At 37.7% G+C, this 22,188-nt stretch overlaps 1 protein-coding gene across 1 annotated transcript; it reads left to right on the plus strand.

Moving 5' to 3' along the window:
• Nucleotides 1-3,731: 3,731 nt before the first annotated feature.
• Nucleotides 3,732-10,007, plus strand: LOC139687686 (uncharacterized). The gene is made up of 2 exons (XM_071584935.1): nt 3,732-4,251; nt 9,553-10,007. The coding sequence occupies exons 1-2, from the start codon at nt 3,732-3,734 to the stop codon at nt 10,005-10,007; spliced, it is 975 nt and encodes a 324-aa protein (XP_071441036.1).
• The last annotated feature ends 12,181 nt before the right edge of the window (nt 10,008-22,188 follow it).

A 22,188-nucleotide genomic window follows, 5' to 3' on the forward strand; every position in this document is an offset into this window, starting at 1 on the left:
GTTTTCTTCTTACACCGAAAAAATTAAAAATATTGAGAATTTTAATATTGTGTCAATTATTAGAGTAGAATAGAGCCTCGTAGAATGTTTCATAATATCTTGTAATTTCGTATGTTTAGTGTAACCCTTGTGGTGTATTTTAATGGTTACTGAAGCGTATTGACCAGAATACTTCAACTTTTTCGGTTAAATAGTCTGTGCAATGAAAGAAGTTTAAATTTATTTTATAAGTATCACAGTTGATTTTTGCACATTATTTCCGTAAGAAATTAATTTGAAACCGGGGCAGAGTATACTTTAAATCTGAGATAATTGTTTTATTTTCTCCGTATTGACAAGTCCCTCGTAAACCCCGCTTCTTGCGATCTGCGGTAATACTTGAAATAAAGCAAAGCATAAAATAAGGATGCGTAATTCACTCATAGCTTAAGGGGCTTAAATATCTACCGTTTGGCAGAAAACATTTCTAATAAGGTGCTGAAAGCGTGAAAACCCTCATTTAACAAATCTAATTAAATTTTTTTATACCAATAACAGGTATCCATGAATTTTAAACACATTTCTTTCATTTTCGAGTGTTCTTTCATACAGTAAATACAACCCGCAGGGTGGCAATAATATTAGTAAGTAAACATTAGCATTAGCCGCTATAACTATTGGAAATGTTTTGCTAGATTTATATGCCCCTTTGTATTGTTTACGACGAACATTTTGTTGATAAAAATAAAACATTAAAGTTGTATTTGAAATATCTCTAGGGGTCTTACGGACGATAGGCGGCTAGAAAATCATAAATTGGGAGGCAGAAATAGTTTGGAAATATATAATTTAGAAAGGCTACATCTGAAATGGAAATAGAATAATTTGGTAATAAAAAACACAGTGGCCTTCTCTGGCAAACAACTCGTTTTTCATTTCCTACGCCAGAGGAAGTATAAAAGAACTGCAAGGAGGTTAAAAAAAGAACCAAGAGACTACGTGTGTGTGTGTGCTCGTGTAATCCTTTCTCCATGGATCAACGAAGTGTCATCGTCCTATCCGCCTTTTCTAAAATTTAAAGGACTCATTAAATATTAAGTGAGAAAACAAGTATCCATTTGTTCCTAATGCTTCCCATGTGCCTATGTATCTCTTATAGTTTTACGCGATAGTATAACCGTGTTCTAAACCGTTTCAAATGTTCCACCGGAAGATTATTTATTACAAAAAATCCAAGAATGAATTTTCTTGTATGCATGACAAAGATGTACGAAGGTTGTTCAATTAAAAGTCATTACATTCATTTACAATTCACATAATTTATTCAAAAATTTAACTTAATATCATACGTATATTTTTAGCTTACTGTAAATGCGATGTAGGTTTAATTGATTTCACTCGAGTATTGAGGCAGAGGTAGTTGTTGGAAGTTGAAACATTAAGTATGCCTAAAGCAATGATGGAGGCAGCATAGACCTTGAATTGAAATTTTGCTATCGCCTGAACGAATTGACCATTATAATGTTACAGTGGGCTTACAGAGTCTGTTTTTCCAAATAGTACGTATAGCTATGATAGATTAGATTTACAATGTGTATGATAGCTTTTATAGATGTACAATGTTTAGAGACGAGGGAGAATGAATTTCAAAGAAAGGTCGACTCGAAGCTACAGTCCTTACTCTTACATTAATGAAAATTAACACCACCGCTGCGATTGTGGAAGAAGATCGTCAAAAAAGGATAAGGACACTGCGAGGAATCATGAAGATTTTATAGGGTGCCACCTACATGTTAATAGCAGAAGTCTTGCGCATGAAACAAGTTTGTGCGTGGTGGATGCCGAGGCTTCTCACATCCCAACAACTGGACATTGGCGCACAGGAACTGAACTGTCCGCAGTCGAATTTGATGCTATAGGAAGATGAGGAGTCTCTTTCAAAGATTGTTACTGCCAATGCAACTACTACAATGCTACTTCTAAAGCGTCATTTGGATGCAGAAGACGAACAGCAAAATTTTTGTTGAAATCTTCGGCATAAGAAAAGCTAAGTGGTGGCTTTCACCGGGAAAGTAATGGCCATATCATTTTTCGATTTTCCGGGAATGGTGTAACAACATGCTGCACCAGAATATGCTACTGTAAGTGGAGCCTACTTTTACGATTTACTGAAAATTCTCCGAGTAAATACCAATCATAAGAGTCCACATTTCAAAGCAGCAGGTTGGACCTTGCACCACAATAATTAACCGGCACACGTCGTAAATGTCGTTGAATTAACTCCCAAAAATTAATAATAAATGTTTTCCTAATCTTTCCTTTAGTCCAGTCCTAGCCCTATGAGGCTTTTGGCTGTATTCCAATGCCAATAAATACCGTATAGAGTGCTTTTCATAATTACAAGCAGAGAGGAAAGCTGCTGAAACGTTAATGAAAGACCTATCAAAAATAGCTTCAGTTACCTGGAGAAAGGTAGGACAAGAGCTTTGAATTTAATGGGAGCTACAATAAGAGGGGCCGTCAATATTTGGATGATGAGTATACGTATTTTTTTACATTTACAACACCGCAACAAGTTATCATTTCAAATTAAGCATCTATCATACTTATTTGTTATCATTTAAATAAATTTACAACCATAAAATATGTATTTCCAAAAAATTTTTTCCGTATTGGCCTCCGTAAAAAAAGAGTAACTAAATAATGCAGCCTAAAAAGAAGTGTCTGGCTACTAACTTCGGGTGCGATAAGTATATTTCAACAAATATATCGACTGAAATAATACTACACTATACTATACCATCATACTACACTATCGATCCTCCTTGAAAGAAATACATAAGCTGTTTTCGTTGGCTAAGATATACTTTTGTAATCCCATAATATTTAGTTTTCATTGCTTTATTAGTTGAACTATTCAATATTTTATTAATTGAGTTACTATATCTACAAAATTAACATTAAAGTTTAGGTGGACCTAAAATAAAGTCTGGGCTCTGTGACCAAGTTTGGTGGTGAATATGGCACCTATTTAACAAGCCACCAACGAGGCTAAAACAAGGACCTCATGAAGTAAAATACACGAAAAGTTAATTTATCACCCAACACCACTTTCGCCATCACGACTCTCCTCGTTACCCCGGCCACGCATCTCATTAAGCACCATCCTAATGTCCCACTGACTCCACTCGGAGCGTCTAGACAAAGACCCCTCTTCCCACCAGGGCCGCCGCTCCGGGGAAACACGCGGGCCCCGGCTGGAGCGTAGGGTGGTCGAGGAACTTTTCCAGTACATAGGGGGAAGAGGCCTAGGCCCCTCTTCTTTATCTCTCTCTCTTTCCCCTCGGTTAATTATCACCCTCGTGTCGCACGCAGTGTTTTCTTCGCCGTCCGCTCCGGTTTCCTTTCGCTCCCTCACGGCGGGGCTGCCTCCGCCCGTAGTCACAAGGACCGACTCGAGGCGGTGTCTCACTACGCGAAACAAACACACGTGCCTTCAAAATCGACTCCTCGGAATTAGCTTGTTTGCATGACAAATCCTCGGGTTTTGAAAAAAAGGTCATAGCCGCGTTCCGAAGACAGTGACATCGTCAAAGGGGACACGGGACTTCAAAGCGTATAAAAGAGACGCGACGGACCAAAGGCGTCAGTGCTTTTACGAGAAGGGAACACCTTACAGGAGTGCGTCGACTTCACCAGCCAGGGAGAGGCAATTTCTAAGAAAAAGGGCGTGATATCGAATCTCGGCGAATATGTGGCGTTTGACGTTACTGGTCGTGGCCATTGTGGCTCTCGGAGTGTCCTTTGGTGCCCCGATGGAGTCTGCGGAGGCGGAAGCGGACCCTTCGGTGGACTTTCCCCAGGACGAGGTGGAGGCGGGCCGCGGGTGGACGCTGACCAATACGGTGGGCGATGATAGTATCACCGAGGGAGGCCTCATTACCAAGCACTGGGGGTTCTTCTCAAGGATGCTCTCGGAGTGCGGGGCCCGTGGACTGGAGGCCTGCGTTGGCTCGAAGGCCCTCGCCTTCGTCGACGGCTACCTCCACCAAGATTCGATCCCCCTCACCGAGGGGGTGGCCCTCATAAAGAGGAACTTGACTGACGAGGAGACACCATCTGAGAGAGCCGAGGGGAGCGGGGCGCCGGAGGCCGGCGGTAGTCTTGCCCAACAGCTCTTGGATAGATTCTCGAAGTTCCTGCGGACGTTCGCGGTCCAGTTGAGGCTCCCAGAGACGGACAAGGAGGAAGTCGCTATAGGACTGGATGAAGGTGAGTGATCAATATGAGAACGATGGAGATTGCATCACGTGTTTACCGCAAAGGAAATAAGCAGCATTTTAAGTAATTTAGTTTTTTGAGATGCTTTCGAATGCTCAGCAAGTTAACGCAAAAAGGAATCAAAGATTGCATAAAAAATGGTCCAGGAATCTGCTAAGATGATACAAACAACGTCTTAAAAAATATTAGCCATAAAATGTCACGCTCCTTCCTCCATAACTTTCCCTTCTTTGCGACTATGACTTCAAAACTGTCAAAGCACCATACCTCCCGTAAATCAGATAATGAATGCGTCAGATTTTCACGTAACCGACATCCACACGATTAAAAGTAACTTCGTAACAAATTACTCGGTTTCATGGGAAATTCAGCATCAAACTACCCTAATGTCAACTATACAAGGGATCATTTTCGGGACTTAGGCACAAGAACCAATTGACATCATTCGCACAGTTCCAATATTTGCGTATAGAAATTAAACCTCTCTACATGATTGTAGTCATTTAATGTCATGAAGGCCCATTGACCATTCGGTGATGACATTAACATCTTGATATTTAATATCTTTTTTTAGCTTTCGATAAATGGAAATATTAACAAAAAGAGCAGATAAAAGGATATAAAATACATGAAGAATGAAAAATGTTGCCATCTTACTGTAGGCTTGAATTAGGTGGCTCTGGTTTCTTAAGTTTTCAGTCTAAACCTCTCACCACGCTGCATAGAATACTCTAATCAAATCAATCAACTATAAATAAATGAGTAAAACTAAATATACCTACCATTTACTAAATATTCCGAGAGTGCAATGCTTTAATTCTGAAATTTGGTTTTATTAGGACATTTTCACCAATTCATACGTATTTTTTTAAATCTCATTTCATGATGTCAAGACAATCTGCGAAAAGTCGGGCATCAACATTCATGTTTTAATGCTCAATTTGGTTATAACACCCTCAAATGAATAAATATATTTATTTTGTTACAATATAAATACATACAAATAAACAAAAAATTACGTAAAATATACTGAGATTAAGTGTAAAATAAGATTCCAAGTATTATTTGTAGTCATAGGAAATGTAAAAGGATGAAATGCCACAATCGCCTGCAGCCTTTTTACGCAAACCCCTTACATAATAAGCACTTGCATTTGCTCTATCAAGTAGCTTTCGTAATTTGCACTTGCCTAGTGAGCTAACATATTTGAGGAAAGCAAAGTGTTAGGATCTCGGGCACCCGTCCTTCTATTGCATTTCATTAATGTTGATTAGAAGTCACCCTTTGGACTTCCTTTCATGAATTACTGTCATTTTTGGCATCTACTTAATTAAATGTGCCAAACATTGCATCATCTTTGGTTCCAAAGTGCTTGAGGAAGTGGTTATAGTTTAACAAGAATAATTACACGTTCTGTAACCATTTTAAAATCCTACCATTTTAAGTTTTCACATAATGAATGATGTCGCTGAAGTTACAGCTGATTAAGTTATGGATTGCAGGACAAAGGGGATCCATTGCGACAGGAACTCCTAGAAGATAAATCACCTCTTTTCCATGCATTTATTCTTGTCACTTCTTCTTTCTTCTTAGTAACTATTGTTAATATTTAAGATCAAGGACTACAACCCCTTCTACGTGATTCCGCGTATTTTAGAAATACCTCTAAGTAGTGCCTATTACATAGCTGTCTCTGACTTTTAAAATAAATATACTAATAAGTAGCGGTGTTGAATATTTTTCAGAGGTATCTCGATCCCTACTTGAGGTGCTTTGTGGAGGGCACTTTGAGTGAGTACGCCGTCCGTCGGATGGGACGTTAAGCCGCGGACCCCTTGGCGCCTTTCGTAAAGAGTAGGCTAATGCCGACGCCGGGTTTCTCTCCACCCTTCATCCTTTCCTGTCCTTCCCCTATGGCGCAAATGACCTTAGCTGTCGGTCGCCTCCCATCAAAACTACTACTACTACTAATAAGTAGGTATTTAAATTTTCTGTTGAACTTCTTTGAAGCTCAATCAGTTCTCTTCAGGATGCATAAAATTTTGTCTCAGGCCACGTTTTCAAATGAAATCAAGACGATTTAAAATATTCATGATTGAGATTTTCAATTTGCTCATTACATTTTTCCACAAATTTGAAATTCAAATATTCTGTACCATTTAACTTCATGAGATAATCACTTAATTCCTAATAATCTACTCGGACTGAAATGAAAGATAATAACCGAGTTGCCGCCTACTTTCGAAAACCACACTTAAGTAACTCATAATCAGATACTTCTTTCTCATTTGCTGATAGTAAATTTTCAAAACATCTAAAAAGTGATTCTGTATTTAGAATATTTTCCTCTCAAGTGAAATCAAGTTAATGCTTTGATATGCGGGGTTTTTGCTGGATGTAGAGTTTTAAAAACCACCGTTTCGCGCTTGAAGCTCGGGCGCTACACAGAGCTCCAAAAGGGGATATCAGCTTCAGTGTTTCAGAGTTTAGGGATCTATTGGCAACTGAGTTAAAACCTACGTTTACAAGAACCCTTTAGTTAATTTATGGCGCCTGAAGGCGCTGAAGATGTTTTTTGCGAAATTTAGTTTAATTTTAATTTATAGGAACTCTTATTTCGGCCGCATATTTTAATCCAAAACGTTTTAAAGGAGAAAGTGTAATATTTACCCACATTTTTTTCAAGAAAATAATTTCCAGGCCCTCTTAATGATCTCCTAGGATTTCACTCGTAAGGGTGAAGTGATAAAAGTAATAAATTACCTTGTATACAACGGTATACAAAACTCAATTCAATTCTCTTTTGCTACAAAATAACTTGGCGCTCAAACATATTCACACAATTATCCGAACAAAATCTGAGGAAGTACATAATTGAGTGAACTAAATAAAACTCCTACTTTGAAAACAGGACCTTCAACATTGGAAATTGCATGAATGAGGTAGCATGTGTAAATAGGTAACGATACAAGCAGAAATGGCCAATAACGACAAATATATTAGGGTGAACATTAGAACGTACTTTGTACAAACCTTTGACTTTTCTATGGCAAAAAGGAATAGACGATAGCTAAGATGCAGAAAACTCACGCTCAGAACTTCCTTCGTTTTAATATATATTTTATTAATTAAGCGGTGCATATTAATTTACATTTAAATGATAACACTTGGCCCTGTTCAATGCTTATTGATGGTATGAGTGATTCATCCGGCTAAGAAGAAATCCAGTGGTCTAAGTGCCATGGCTTTATCAAATTTCTTTTAACTTATACTCCTTTAAAAATTCCATTATTTAAAGTTAAAATCAACTAAAGCTCCATTGAACATAAAAAAATAGGATTTTATAATTTTCAAATGATTTTTAATTCTTACACAGAGAACTTTGTTGCCATTCCCATTTGCGATACGCGTATTGTAGACAATACGCGTATTAAGATAACTTAAGGAAACGAACTCTCTTGAACTGATTCTTCTTCCCTACACAATTCTTGGAGCCTTTCGCCTCGGTCATATGCTTACATTGCTCATGAAGCTCGGTGGTATAGCTCGAAGCTTATAATGTTCGTCCGTTTCAGATATTTCTGATACTCCTCTTCAACCACACTCCCCCTTGAGTTTTTCGTCCTTTCCCTTTCCCTCATGCTGCATCACAATCAACTCACACCAATTTTCTTCATCTGAAAAAAAATCTCTCCGACTTAACCAAAACACTCTTCAAATACTTCTGCCTTATCAATCGCATTTCCTCAACATTATTGCTTTTCTTAATATTCTCCAGTTTCACTTCCATACAATATTGTTGGAAGAAGTATCGTTTACAAACTGTCATTTTTGTTGCCTTGGGCAAGCAAACATTGATTCATATACTCCAAGTAATGTCTTTCTATCGGCTTGAGCACACCTTTAAACTTCATTTACCCAGCCATTTCCTAAGCATTCTTCCATAATATCCAAATTTTCCACGATATTAATACTATACGTATCCATTTATATATTCACTAATGACTCTACTTATTCAATTATTTTGCCATTTACAATCGCAACGCAAACACTCCCACGTTAGACAAACGCGACTATTTCTGTTTTAGTCGCATTACCTTCAATTGCTCACACTGTAATTAAACCCCACCTTGCCTCCATTAAAACTATAATTCCCAAAAGACAAATTGTTATAGAAATCGTTGCTTTGAGTATATTTACTCCCTAGAACCCTGACTTTCAGGGTTCTAAAATAAATAAATAATGGTAGAGGTTATGATTTTTACATTTAATCTAACTCCATTGAATTTAATGCAAATTAAAAATTATAGTGTTCCTCCAGTAGTACGAAACAACTACAACTTTTGAAACAATTTGAACGCCGTAGTAATGAGTGAAAAAGGTCTTATCCCCAGCACTCCAACTTTAACTACTTATACCATCGACGCGGGCATCTTTTCATTTCTTCAGTATTCTCACTATGTCTACCATACCATCTTAACTCGCATAACCTACGCCGTAATCACTTTAAATTTCATATACACACCACTGCCCTATTGCGAAATCCAAAATATTTTCTACAACCTTCTCTAGCTCCGTATTCATCCCACACAATCACCACTCTTATTCCTTTTTGTATTCAGTCTTTTGGTCTTCCCTTCCTTTGCCCATTTTACCTATTTCCTAGGCAGCTTCTTATATTTTTCATAAGTATTCTGTATTTTTCTCTTGCTGTATTTTGCAGTCTTTCCCTGCTCTCTTTTAAGTCATTAAGGTAATCACTCTTTTCCACTTTTTAAAATGTGAATCATACAAATTATTTCCATACATTTTATTTAACCTCATGCAGAAAAGTGTTGTCAAAGTTTTAAGTTGCTGAAATACTCTTGATTTCTTTAATTACTTTGAATCCTTAATTTTATTTACACCTTTTACTAGCTTTCCTTACTGGTTAAATTTTCTCAATTTACTTGATGCGCAGGCCTATGAGACCTCAGCTCTCTATAAGATTTCACAAGGGAAAAATAACCACCACGAAAGCATTTAGTTACAAATTATCTCGTCAGTAAAATCTCATGCATATGTACCTTTAACAAAAGAATTATCTTTTTTGATAATTTTTACGCAATTATGATTAAAATGCTAACTAATTTTTAATTGATTATATGCTTAACTAAGCTAATAAACGTCGTAACACCGGCTATTTTACTCTTCTTATTTGCTATTATTTGCGTCCAAATGCCTCTATGAATAACCCTGTGGTAGCCGTCCTGAAAACCTTCCACTCAGCTGATACATGTTTTCCTATTTTAGGTCGCAAGCTGAAGAAGTTCTTGCTGCCCATCATCCTGGGCATCGGCGTCAAAGTGCTGGGGGTGATCCCACTCGTCTTCGGTGGCCTCGCGCTTCTTGTAGGCAAGGCCGTCTTTATCAGCAAGCTGGCATTTGTGGTGGCCGCGCTCGTGGGTCTATCCAGTCTCATGAGCGGATTCCGGGGATCCGGGGGCGACGCCACGGCTCAGAAGGTGCGGATCCCGTTGCTGTCGCAAGTGTTCGCGCCCGCGCAGCCGGCTGCCACCCAATACTCTTACACTCCTCAGGCGACACAGTATTCTGCGTCCGGCGTCTCTTGGCCCGCGGCCTCCAACTCCTACGCCCCCAGCAGCAGTAGCAACAGCGGCGGATGGTCCAGGAGAAGCACCGATGAGTCCCAAGATGCCCAAGAGTTGGCTTACGCCGCACAAATCCCTCACGACTACTACCAATAGAGATGGCGCTCACAAGCAGAAGGTGTTTTAAGAAGAGCGTATCCCGCACGACCATTACACGTGTTCCAATACAAAATATGTGATCACCCTTATTTATGTTAATTTAATTTCTTTGATTTGTACATAACGAAAAATGCCTTAAATCAATAAATCTCATTAAAAATAAATTAAATTGTATTCCGATTTATTGGGAAAAAAATAATCCTATCATTATTTAGAAGGCCAAAATTGTTTTACATTATCCAGGAAGATAAAGGAACTAACACGTGTGTAACTATTGTGACACAGATCATAAGCCCAACTAGGCGACCTCTGAAAAATAAAGCCGCTTGAAAAAACGGCAAGGCATGTCGTCGTCGTCATTATCCAGGGAATTTTCAAAATACAAAAACCGAAAATAATGGATTATGAAGAGCATTGTGCATCAGGTGAATTGGGAACGTAAGTTTCAGTGACATTGGTTTAAGCATATGTTGGTTGAATGTAGCATATTCAACATTATTGCCTTTATAGCTTCAGCAAGCGTTTCAAGCAAGTCATCAGAAGCAATGATGCCTATTTGCTTATTAATTTATGGGGTACGCTCTACCCCGTTTCCTACCTCCTGGCATAGCTGATCATACTCCTCTCCCCTTTAATAGTGTATTAAAAAGGAATCGTGTCAGCAAAACTAATTCGTGAGTAACGGAGGTGGCAACTTCATTGTGATATTTAAAGTTCAACAAATAAGACTTCCTCTCCATATCTTGCACTCTTTAATTATAATTTGTAAAATTGATTTTGATTACACCTTAACATGAGGTATTTCGAGTTTTAAATAAAAACCAAACTCCATAAAAGATTTTTCAATGGCTTGAGAGAGCCCTGCACGCAATATAGACCGTTTTTATAAATGGTTAAATTTCCTACTTTATAATTTAAAATTATCTCAAACTACACATTTCGGTAGGTTTAATATAGGACTAAAATCAAAGTCCTATACTCCTACCGTGACTAGAAACCGCGTGGATCAGCCTAAATCCACAAAACTTACTCGTGACCTGACGGAGTGGAATATATAATTATAAATGCTTTACGAGAAAATGTCGCAATTTTCGTTAGAAACTTGCAGAGATTTTTATAAGAGATAAATGCATTCCTCTATTCAAAGAGAAAGAATCTCTGCATGATGCCAAATTCTAACGGATTCGGACGTGCCCCACTTGGCGCTCGAACACGCATCCCAATGCTAACTCGACACTCATTCGTAATTAGGTACCGTTAGCGCGTGGAGAGAAAGAGAGAGAAATTCAAATATCAGTCCTCCAGAGTCGAAATCCAACACCCTAAATAAAGTACTCCACGTCAGCACGAGGCATTGTTAAAAAAGCCATACTTGACATCAAATGCACAGAGGTAATGCACCACATTTGCTAAAATGATTCACTGTGAAAAAATTAACTGAAATTTTGAACAAATGCAATTTAGACAGCGAATTACTTTCAACTTGCTACTTTCACCTCGTTACATTTTCAAATTGCAATGTCGTGGAAATTGTAATATTCACAAATAAACATCCAATCCCTTATGGTATAACCAATGTACTCGAACTGCGACTTAAAGATTATGAGACAATTTTCACTACATTTTTAACACTAAGGCCTGATTAGGCGCGTTTGAGATTGGTATACATTGATGTTTACCTACTTCAAAGGTATTTGACTATGAAAACTAAAAAAATTATCATCTGGTCAACTTAAAACTTTCTATTTTTTGTTTTGATTGAGGCAATGATACTGTTAGATTTTGAATAAAATCATGCAACTAGAAGTCACATATTTAGCGTTTTTAAAAGCGTTTATTTAGCGTTTATTTAAAATGCATTCATATATTAAGAAGCAATATGGCATCATTTTTTATGAAAGTTATAATTATTAATATCTATTAAAGTTCCAATCCTCGAATTTTATAAACACTTAGCAGAACCTGATTCTTACGGCGATTGAAAAATATTACTTTCAGAAATATCGTGCCACACTAAAAAAAGATTTCAAACGCTATACTAACTAGCATTTAACAATATTATGACGCGGTCAATCAATGTGTATATCACATTCTCATTCATCCATCTTGAGCTTTTAGATATTCGATGATCAATCACACAAGATATCCCCTTCTCCTAGCACTATGCCCCCTCCCCATTAGCAATCGTTCTAACTGGTACAATTCCATGAGAGGCAAACCCCCTCGTCAACATACGATGTCCCACCGTTCTACCCGATCACCAAATTACCTATTTCTGACTACCCCACCCAAACCCACAGCCCGTGACAAACAAATTATCTTCTCACAAAAACCCTTTCCTCCTCTTCATTTCTTCCACCGCAACTTTGCTAACCTTAATACTCAGAGAAAAATGACATATACACACATTAATGACTGGGTCAATCATGCTTTCTTTATGATAATGAAATAACTATTGAAATGTTTTGAATTAACTCATTTTCCAATAATTGATTATTTTAGGAAAATCAACCTGATATCGAATCGAAATCTGATTCTTATCTTCAAATTATTAAATTGCATTTGCGGTTAGAAGTTTTGGGACAGGACAAATTTTTCGAGTGCATTGAGACAAAATTTCAGTAAGGCCTTAAAGGTAAGAAAATACAACTCATTTGACTCAATTGGATAAAATGTGCTATATAATTAATCATTAACAAATACCTAAATTAAAATTAAAATAGCTATGTGACAATGCTGCTTGAATTTGAACCAAAACAAAACGGAAAATATTAGCATGATATTGTGAAAACGGTAACCAAAAAACATTATTCAATTTATATCAAGACGATATCTGGTTAAAATTGTAATGAATCAAAATCACTGTCTAGAGAGTAAAAAAGAATAAAAATACAATATAATATTATGTTCTAACAAGTTTTAAATTTACAAGTATTCCTAAATTGTTAGCCTGAGAAATGTGATAAAATGGGAGAGATAAGAAGAATGTAACTTTTGACTTAAATTTTTGCCAATTTTTTTGTTGATTGGATACCTATTTGGTTGCTGCACCCAAAATATGAATAACGCAAATATATAAGAGAATTGAAAGACCCCTTTAGGGAAGTGAGAAAATGCGCTTGGAGGACATTGTAAACTGGATTACCGTTTAAATCTGTCTGCTTTGCACGAATTTAACACCTATGATATGGAGCGTGATGTTGTAAGGCTTGAAAACTTGATCCTAAAGTTTATAGGCTAAGCAAAGATAGCAAGCTTTTAAGATGACGGTGGGAAGGAGGACGGAAAAAGTGAAATAAGCTGAAAGCAAAGAAAATGAATAGCAGGGCACTTGGTATGGAAGAGGAGGAGACGGAGTTATTAAAAAATTCCAAGATAGAAATACCAAGTGTAGAGCACTTCTAGCTGGAATTAAATGTTGAGGGCTGTGACAGAGGGGAGCATATAAGGTAAACGAGGTAAGAACAGGAACACATGCAAACATGTTGGGAAAAATGAGCTGATGTATTAACTATGCAGAGTTGGGGATTGTAGAGAGTTACGGTGTTTAATTTCGTATCAGTCGGGGTATCAAATATCTTGAATAATTGGTGAATATATATGTCTATCAAAAAATTACCTTTCACGATAGACTACTGATACTTGTAATTAAAACCTCTGCCATGCGAATAAAAATATTACCTCCAACATCTCGGCATTCATCCTAGGCAGTACAACCGGTCCTGTTCCTAATCACTCGTCATTCATTTTCTTTTCCTTTTCCCTGCTCTTCCCTTTAACTCAATTCCAAAACAACTGCTTATTATCATAGTGATCATTTGGCACTTTTTTCCACTTCTTCCAACTGTGCACTATTCTGACATTTTTATGAAGTTTTTCTCCCTTTCACATCTTGTCCACGCGTGAATCCTTCAATCATTCCTTTCAAACTTTTTCAAGTTACACGTAATTTCATTTTTCGAAACCTAATTCTAATAACTAGATGCAAGTAGCAATTAGCCCAAGGATGCATCTACACTAAAATTTTCCCATATTATCCAGCTGTTTTTGGATTTTTACGCTTAATTATTTGCGCGTCCTTTTTTGTCATTTGCATACTATGCACTTTCTCCCCAACATAAATTTTCGATTACCAAATGGTGTCTGTTCTCCACTCACCGCAACTCAAAGCACTTGCGAGGGTTGTGTAAAAGGTTTCCGACCTCAAAATGAAGATGGCGGGACTCTTACAAAAAAGTTGGGGAAATGAATTTGCGCATGCGTTAAAAGGTAGTCACCAAAATTTCAGTCATTTTGGACGCGTAGTTTTTTCTTGACAATCGCTTGAGTGACTCGTAGTGTAGGTTTTTTTTTGAAAATGGTAAAAATTGACTATCGAGCAGTAATTAAATGTGTACTTGTTTTTGAAAGGTAATACGCCTACACAAATCAGAGACAAGTTTGACATTGTACACGAGGACTCAGCAGCATCATTTACAACCGTGATATTTTATAACGCGATTATAAACGTAGTCGTACCAACTTGGCTGATGATGGGCATTCAGGAGTGCAAAAAAACTGCGACAACCTTTGATGATATCGAAAAAGTTCACCAAAGGGTACTAGTTGGCAGTGCAATTAAGGATAGAGAGATAGCAGAGGCTATGAGCATATTGAAAGGACGCGTATGTCATATATTGACAGAAGAGTTGGACATGCGTAAGCTATTCAGGCGTTGGGCGCCGCGTTTGCTCACTTTGGACCAAAAAGGCATTCCAATGAATATTTCCAAGTCCGTGTTGGAGCAGTTAAAGCGAAGCTAGTCGGATTTTTGCGTCAATTCATAACTGTAGGTGAAACTTGGATCCAACACTATACTACTGAGACGATAGCCAAAATAGCGGACTGCAAAGGTGATTCTGCTCTGAGAAAGGCGAAGTGGGTTCCATCGGTCGGAAAGGTGATGGCAACTGTTTTTTGGGAGTCACGCAATTCAATTCCATTATCTTCAAAAAGGTAAACACATAATTTTACAAATCATTACTTAATAAGCTAAATTGCAAAAATAACGACCGCATTTTAAGAAGAAAAAGTGTTTTTCCATCAGGATAACGCACATACACTTTGACGCACACACACGCCAGAGCTAAAACACACGAATTGGCTAACCACTCACCGTATTCACCAGATGTGGCCCCAGGCCTTGTTTTTGCTGCTTCCTTTCCTTTAAATTACGCTTGGAGAACAGATTTATTCATCGGACGAAGAGGTTATTACATACAAAATGTATATTTTGTGGATAAAGACTTAAACTGCCATTTTTAAGGTTGAAAAATTTGGAGGGCCACTGAAAAAATTATATCGACTCAAACAGGTTTGTTGAAAGGTAAAAAAGTTTAAAAAAGTTTTAAAAAAAGTTTAAAGAAAAAATGACTCGTTTATTCGTTAGGACGGAAACTTTTCACACTATTCTCGTATATTCTTCACTAACCTTCAGTACCTCCTCATACATAATGATTGAAATCATCCGCTTAGAATAACTTTTTGCCAATGGCAATTGCTTGATTGACCAGAATTATACTTACGTCATGTTTTGATGATAACTTTTCCAAGCATACATTCAACAATAACTAATCACCGTCTTTTGATCGGAGGTCATTATTTGATATTGTTATACTTTTAGATATCTTTGTTATGGTTGTACCTCATTTTGTTACAAAAAATCCATGTAACCTAATACTAAAATTCTTTCAACAAGATTGCATGAAAGCATCCTTCACGCTTTAAATCTCGGCACACATTGATGCAGAAAAACTACGATCAAATCACAACTCAATGGAAATTAGCTTTCAAATAGATCTATATCAACGCAACAATTTTTTCCACGAACGATAAGAGATCAGAATAATATTATCCAACCGCGGTAGGGTCATATACGGGTCAAAATTAGTCTGCTGTGAATCCACCCCCTGCCACACACCCTGGCGGTGGCTTGGAGGGGACAAAAATATCAAAATGGCTAATGATCTGGTATTTCCTAGCGTAAATTTATGCTCTTTGAGTTAAAATTCCCCACTTTATAGACTACATACTTTACATGTAGGAAAGGCATATCAATTCTGATGACCCCTAAGGCTGTGTAGGTGTGGGCGGTGATAAAATTGGCCATGGTGTGGTCACCAACGGTTTGTAGGGTAGGAGACAAACAAAATGTAGGCCATGCAGGACTACGTTTACATAATCCTGCATGTTCTTACGCGTAGCGCAACGTTGCGTGAAACAACTCAATCTATACCACGAAACTACGATAAAAACCTATTCTAAAATCGCTTCTAAAAACGACATAGGAACAGGATCCCCACAGGAACGGGGGAGTAAGGGACACGACAATCTTTACCACAGATCCTTAAAAAGAGGAATTGAACCCAGAAACAGAAAAGAAGACGAGCACAATAGCCGATTGGTTAAAATATAGACTTGAAATATTAAAAAGTTACTGGGACAGGGAATATTTGAAATATCAAGCTGAAGATAGAGAGAAGAAATATACTGGAGCAGTTTCAAAGGCTGTAGTAATCACCATCTTATTTCAGCGCTAGCGCAAACAGTTCCCCGCGTATTAGTATACAATCCTATATGACAATGCAATAATTTCACAGTGTAAACATCATCTGGAAAGATCTGAAGTGCGGATGCTTCTCTGCTGTTGTTCCCGTGTAGTGATGTGTTCAGATGGAAAAAATTGAGATTCGAGCAGTGATTAAATGCTTCGTAAAAAAGGTAAGAGCACTGTCAGGGAGTAATACAGGAAAATCCACACTTATAAATTCGGAAGGAAAATTATAAATCGCCCCAAAAAATATTCGGAAGAGATGAGAAGAGGACATTTAAAAGCCATGCGGTATTTCCGATATCATATTCGTAAAAATTTCAGCCAGTTTAAACGGAAAATATGATGCCCCTATGGGCATCTTAGGTCCAGGCATAGTTGAATCCGAAATAGAACAGGTATTCTGGGAGCAGACATTAAACAAATCTCATCGGATAGATAGAATCATATCGAAACAATTTAAGTTTTCTGCAAGCGTATAAGAAAGAACTTTATAGGCTCAGGCGCAGCAAAAAAGAGAGTAAATTATCCAGAAGACTTCCTTTGGTCAGTAATATTTACCTGGCAAAAAACGGAATGAGCGTATCTATGGGAGGAATTTAGGGCAGTAAATTTTAGTATAAATTCCACATGCAGTTTTGATATTCATTAGGATCACCGACAAAAGGACGGACAAGAGGGTAAGTGGTTACTTAAGAGGATGATCAATCCGGGTTCAGAAAGGAGAGAGGAGGCATGAAGCCATTAGAGGAATGAGATCACTGAGAGAAAAACAGATATAGGCAGGATACATTTGCATCCACGACGGATGCTAATACGATGTATTTTATGTTGATTACAAGTAATGTATGTACAGAGGATAGGAGTACAATTGAGAAGTAGGAAACTAATCCAAAATCTATCCATGTCTCAGACTGTGAAAGTGCGAGTCGCGGATGGAGAGCCAGGATTAGCAGTTATTAGCAGGGGATAAGAGAGCTTGACATTCAAGCTCGCGGTTTTCAACTTATACGTGGAGGAAATAATAAAAGATCAATGAAAAGGGCTGCAGGAAGAAAATGGTGAGGAATTTATAAATTCAGATTAACTCATTATCAAGTCTTCCATTTTTACCATGGGTCCAAGTCCCCGATTCACAGTAGTAGCACGTTTCTAGTGCAGGCATTTGTGTTTATGTTCCTTAACTATGGTATCTGTAAATGTCAGTGCAGTAACTGATCTGTCTTTGCTTATACAAAACATAGCCTTTGTTGAATTTGATATTATTGGATTAGAAGAAATGATTTTAATTAGCGAAATAGCCCTCTGCCACATACTCTAGGGGTGGCTTGTAGGGTACTACAATAAATAAATAAATAAATTGGAAACCTGAACCTAGGGCGAATGTCAAGAATGAATTTCGGAAGGCGCTAAGCGAATTCAAAAGGAAAAGTTTAACGGAAAATATAAAAGCGAAATCAAAAGCATTTTGGTCACACGCCAGAGAAGTTCAGGGGAATAAGTCAACTGTTAATTCACTCCAAACTGATAAAGGCGAAAGAGTACCCAGCAGTTTGGAAAATGCTAGCTTATTACATTCCTTCTTCCAAAGCGTCTTCCCTAATATCTCACAGAATGCCTCCGATAGCTTACCGAATCGGTCGAGCGATGTCCCAACTTGAAAATTCATGCAATGGAATAAAATGTTTGCTGGCAAATATTAAGTCTAATAAATCCTCCGATCCCGATACAATACCCGCTCGTATATTTAAGGATATAGCTTCGGAAATTGAGCCGTATTAGGAACAAAAAGCGCATGCTGTGTCTCGCATTATCTACCTTTTCGGAACCCGTCCTGTTTTTTCATTCATAACTTCTGATTATTGAGGTCTTTAGACCGAAGGAGCTTTGTCAGATGGCCTCAATGCTATTCAACGCTGGTGCGACACTTGACAATTAGAATTAAACTTAAAAAAGTGCGTGGTCATGAATATTTGGAAAAAGGGCACATATTCAATTGTTCCCGGTTCTGGCGCTCAATCTTTTCCCCTCCTTCTCCCCCCTCTCTCTTACCCTCCCCTCTTCACCCTCATGAATGGTATATAAATGGACTGCGACTTGATTAATTTGTACCTGATGATGACGCTTGAGCGTTGAAACTGGTACGTAAATAAAGGACAGTGGAAAGATACATTGTATTCTTCATTTAATAATGAAAAAGAGCAATTCCCACCCGAACGCTTACTGCATTGTAAACACCAAAATGGAATGTGTAGACTCAATTGAATACCTAAGCGTTACCTTCCCTCACGATCTCTCCTGAGTGAAAAACATACGGGGAATATGTGGACAAGCTAACAAAAAATTAGGATTTATTAGAAGAGTACTTGGTAAATGTGATGAAAAGGTCAAAGAGAAATGTTGGCTGTCGCTTGTTAGGCCTAATTTAGAATATGCTGCAAGGAAATGGGATCCTCAAGAGGCTATTATAATTGTCGAATTGGATCACGTGCAGCGTAGACGTGCTATATTTGAAAAACGTTATGATAAACTTAGTAGCGTATCCAAAATATTAGAGCAGCCAGACTGAGAATCACTCACGGAGCAAAGGTTAAATTAGAGATTGAAGCTCTTGCATTCATTGGAAGGAGGTTTCTTTAGAAGTGATATTGAAATTCTATTATTAGCCCCAACCTACTACGGTAGGCGAGATCATGTCAATAAAATAAGAAAGATAAAGTTCAGAACAGATAGATATAAGATGTATTTTTTTCCACGAACGATAAGGGAACAGAATAGCATTGTCCAACCCTGATAGGGGCATGTTCGGGTAAAAATTAGGCTGGTGTGTATTCACCCTCTGTCACTCAATCTAGCGGTGGTTTGCAGGGCACTAAACTACCCATAAGTATCAGCATATCACGGGAGCTTAGTGACACGAATATGAACCTACTAGACAGTACAAAAAGAAAAATATAGTACTTAAGATAGATCAATAAAGGTCAATAAATACCAATCACGTGTTTTAACGCTGATATAAGAGACATCATTTTTGAGCCGGACTACGAGTACATGGCGAAGTAAAGAAAAAGTGACTGCCGATTATATTAATATAAATACTCATTTTCCCTTCACACAATTGGAGGCCAAAACAGCAGCAAAGCTGAAGAATTTGCATTTCCATAATGCCATTAATCACCAAGTCTATAAAAACTTTGTACCTGAAGATTACTACCGTGATAATGGATTTCCACAAAGTTAAGCCTGAAATCATATAACATAAAGGGTGGGCTGTTGAAGGTAGGTCGGGGTTCGTTGGGTAGGGAAAAGTAAAGAAGCTGCGATGCCGTGGCTATGACGTGGCATGGGGGTGGGGTGGGGGGCATGGGAAGGGTGGGGTGCTCAGGTGCATTGAAGGGTTGGTTTTGTATTTACCTCGAAGTTAGATTCTTGGAAAGGTGAGGGGAGGGTTGAGGGTACAATCGCTCGATACAAAGGATTGTTTTGGGGCCTGCTGTAAGTGCCTGGTTTGTAACTGATGATTCTGTAAGCTGTTAAAACGCGTTGTATCTTAAAAATACAGTCTATGGAAAAGTACATAAAATCTTTTAATACGGATATCAAATACTTCCACGCAGTGAAACCTGCACGCGTAGAATATCTTGATTAATAAGTTTAATATGGCCAATTATATCATTTGTTTTCCAAAATTAAAGAAATTTTCTTGATTACTACCATCCGAATTCCTTAAATAATGGGATAAGTAATGTAATATTAAGTCTCCCAGGACCAGAATTTCATAAAGCCATGTTTGTCACCAAAACTAATATGTGGACTATGTATAAATATCGAGAGATTTCAGAAGAAATTTGACGATTAAATTGGGTAATTTTCATCGATACTGAGGCAGTTAAAAGTGTCTCTGGAGCTGGTGAGGTCCTTTACATATGTTTTGATATTGCAGTACCTTGCAAGCCACCACTAGGATGGGTGGCAGAGGGTGAATACACACCAGCCTAATATTTACGCGAACATGACCCAATCGCGGTCGGATAACGTTATTCTGATCCCTTATTGTTCTTGGAAAAAATTACATCTTTAATCTATCTGTCCAACACTAAATCTCTCTTATTTTACTGACATGGTCTCCCCTATCCAAGAACGATGGGAAAATAAGACATTTTCAACATCGCTGTTAAAGAGACAACCTTTTAATAAATGGAATAAATGAAATCTGTAAATTAACCTTCGCTCCGTGAGTGTTTCCCAGTCTATCCCCTCGTAATAGTTATGATACGCCGCTCAGTTTATCGTGACAGCTTTTTAAAAATCTAGCCCCTCTACGCTGTCAACGATTCGAATAGGCAATCAATTCAACTTCGAGAGGATGCCATACTCTAGCGGTATATTCTAAATGAGGCCTAACCAGCGAAAGATGACATTTCTCTTTGACCTTTTCATCACATTTACTCAGTTCTCTTCTGATAAATCCTAATATTTTGTTAGCTGGTCCACATATTCCCCGTATGCGTTTCACCCAGGAGAGATCGTGAGTTAGAGTGACGCGTAAGTATTTAATCGAGTCTAAATATTCAATTTCGGTGTTCCAGATGCAGTAGGCGTTCGGGTGGAAATTTCTCTTTTTCCAAAAATTCATTTCTAACACTTTTTTAAGTTTAATTTTGATTGCCAAGTGCCGCACCAGTGTTGTTGAGCATTACGATTATTTAATAAAGTTGGTATCTCCTCTGAATTATTGATATCAGCAAAGCGAAAAACCATCTTTCCAAAATCTATCTTTAAAATGGGAGTTACATTTTAGGTCTACAACTGGAACGAGGAATTCCTAAAACAGGTGCCTTAAAAAATTTTTAAGCGATAGATTGAATACATTGGTTAAATCTCTTACGTAGCGGTTTCCCCAATGCATATTTCCTCCGGGGCTGAAACATTGCAGCCTCGATAAGGCATGGTAATTTAAATATTCATCAATTGGCCGAGATTAGATCTATTGAAAGTGAGAAAAAGCAAAATCGAAGAAAGGAGAAAGACAGGATTACTCTATTTCACCCATAATATTTAATGTGCACATTAAAATGGTAATTAACGAGAACAAGGGAGAAATAAGAGAAATGCCAAAAGAATGCTAAAAATAAATTAGAGTAATAAAAGAAGAATTACTTTGAAGAGGATATAGAGAGAGAGCAGCCTATTGAAGACACAAGAGAAAAGGGGATATAGATTTGGCACACCTACGATAGTTGACTACAAACCGCAATTGAAGGAAACATGTGAGTAAAGAAACATATAGGAAAGTCGAGGATGAACAATGATTAGCAGTATTTGTAAATGTCGGTGCAAGGAGGAATAAGGGAGTTAAGGGGTTGGCAGAGAGAATAGTTTGGAGTGCTGTGACAAAACAACCCTTGGATTGATTACCCATGATGATGATGATAATGGATTCTTCCCGTCTTCGACGAAGTTTGCCGGAATTTTTAATATCAATCGCATATTTAATTATCAATAAATGTATCACATAAATGTTTCTGCTGTGAATATTTTCATTATTAGTACACTTAAGAAGTATTTATTAAGAATTTTTTCTCAAAT

The sequence above is a fragment of the Hetaerina americana genome, unplaced genomic scaffold, assembly GCF_022747635.1.
Source record: "Hetaerina americana unplaced genomic scaffold, ioHetAmer1.1.p SCAF_2, whole genome shotgun sequence".
Taxonomy (NCBI): Eukaryota; Metazoa; Arthropoda; class Insecta; order Odonata; family Calopterygidae; genus Hetaerina; species Hetaerina americana.

Excerpts from the sequence above, each read along its gene's own strand:
- LOC139687686 (XM_071584935.1), top strand. The coding sequence starts at position 3,732 with ATGTGGCGTTTGACGTTACTGGTCGTGGCCATTGTGGCTCTCGGAGTG. Across the intron at positions 4,252-9,552 it reads CGCTATAGGACTGGATGAAG|GTCGCAAGCTGAAGAAGTTC; the intron begins GTGAGTGATCAA and ends TTCCTATTTTAG.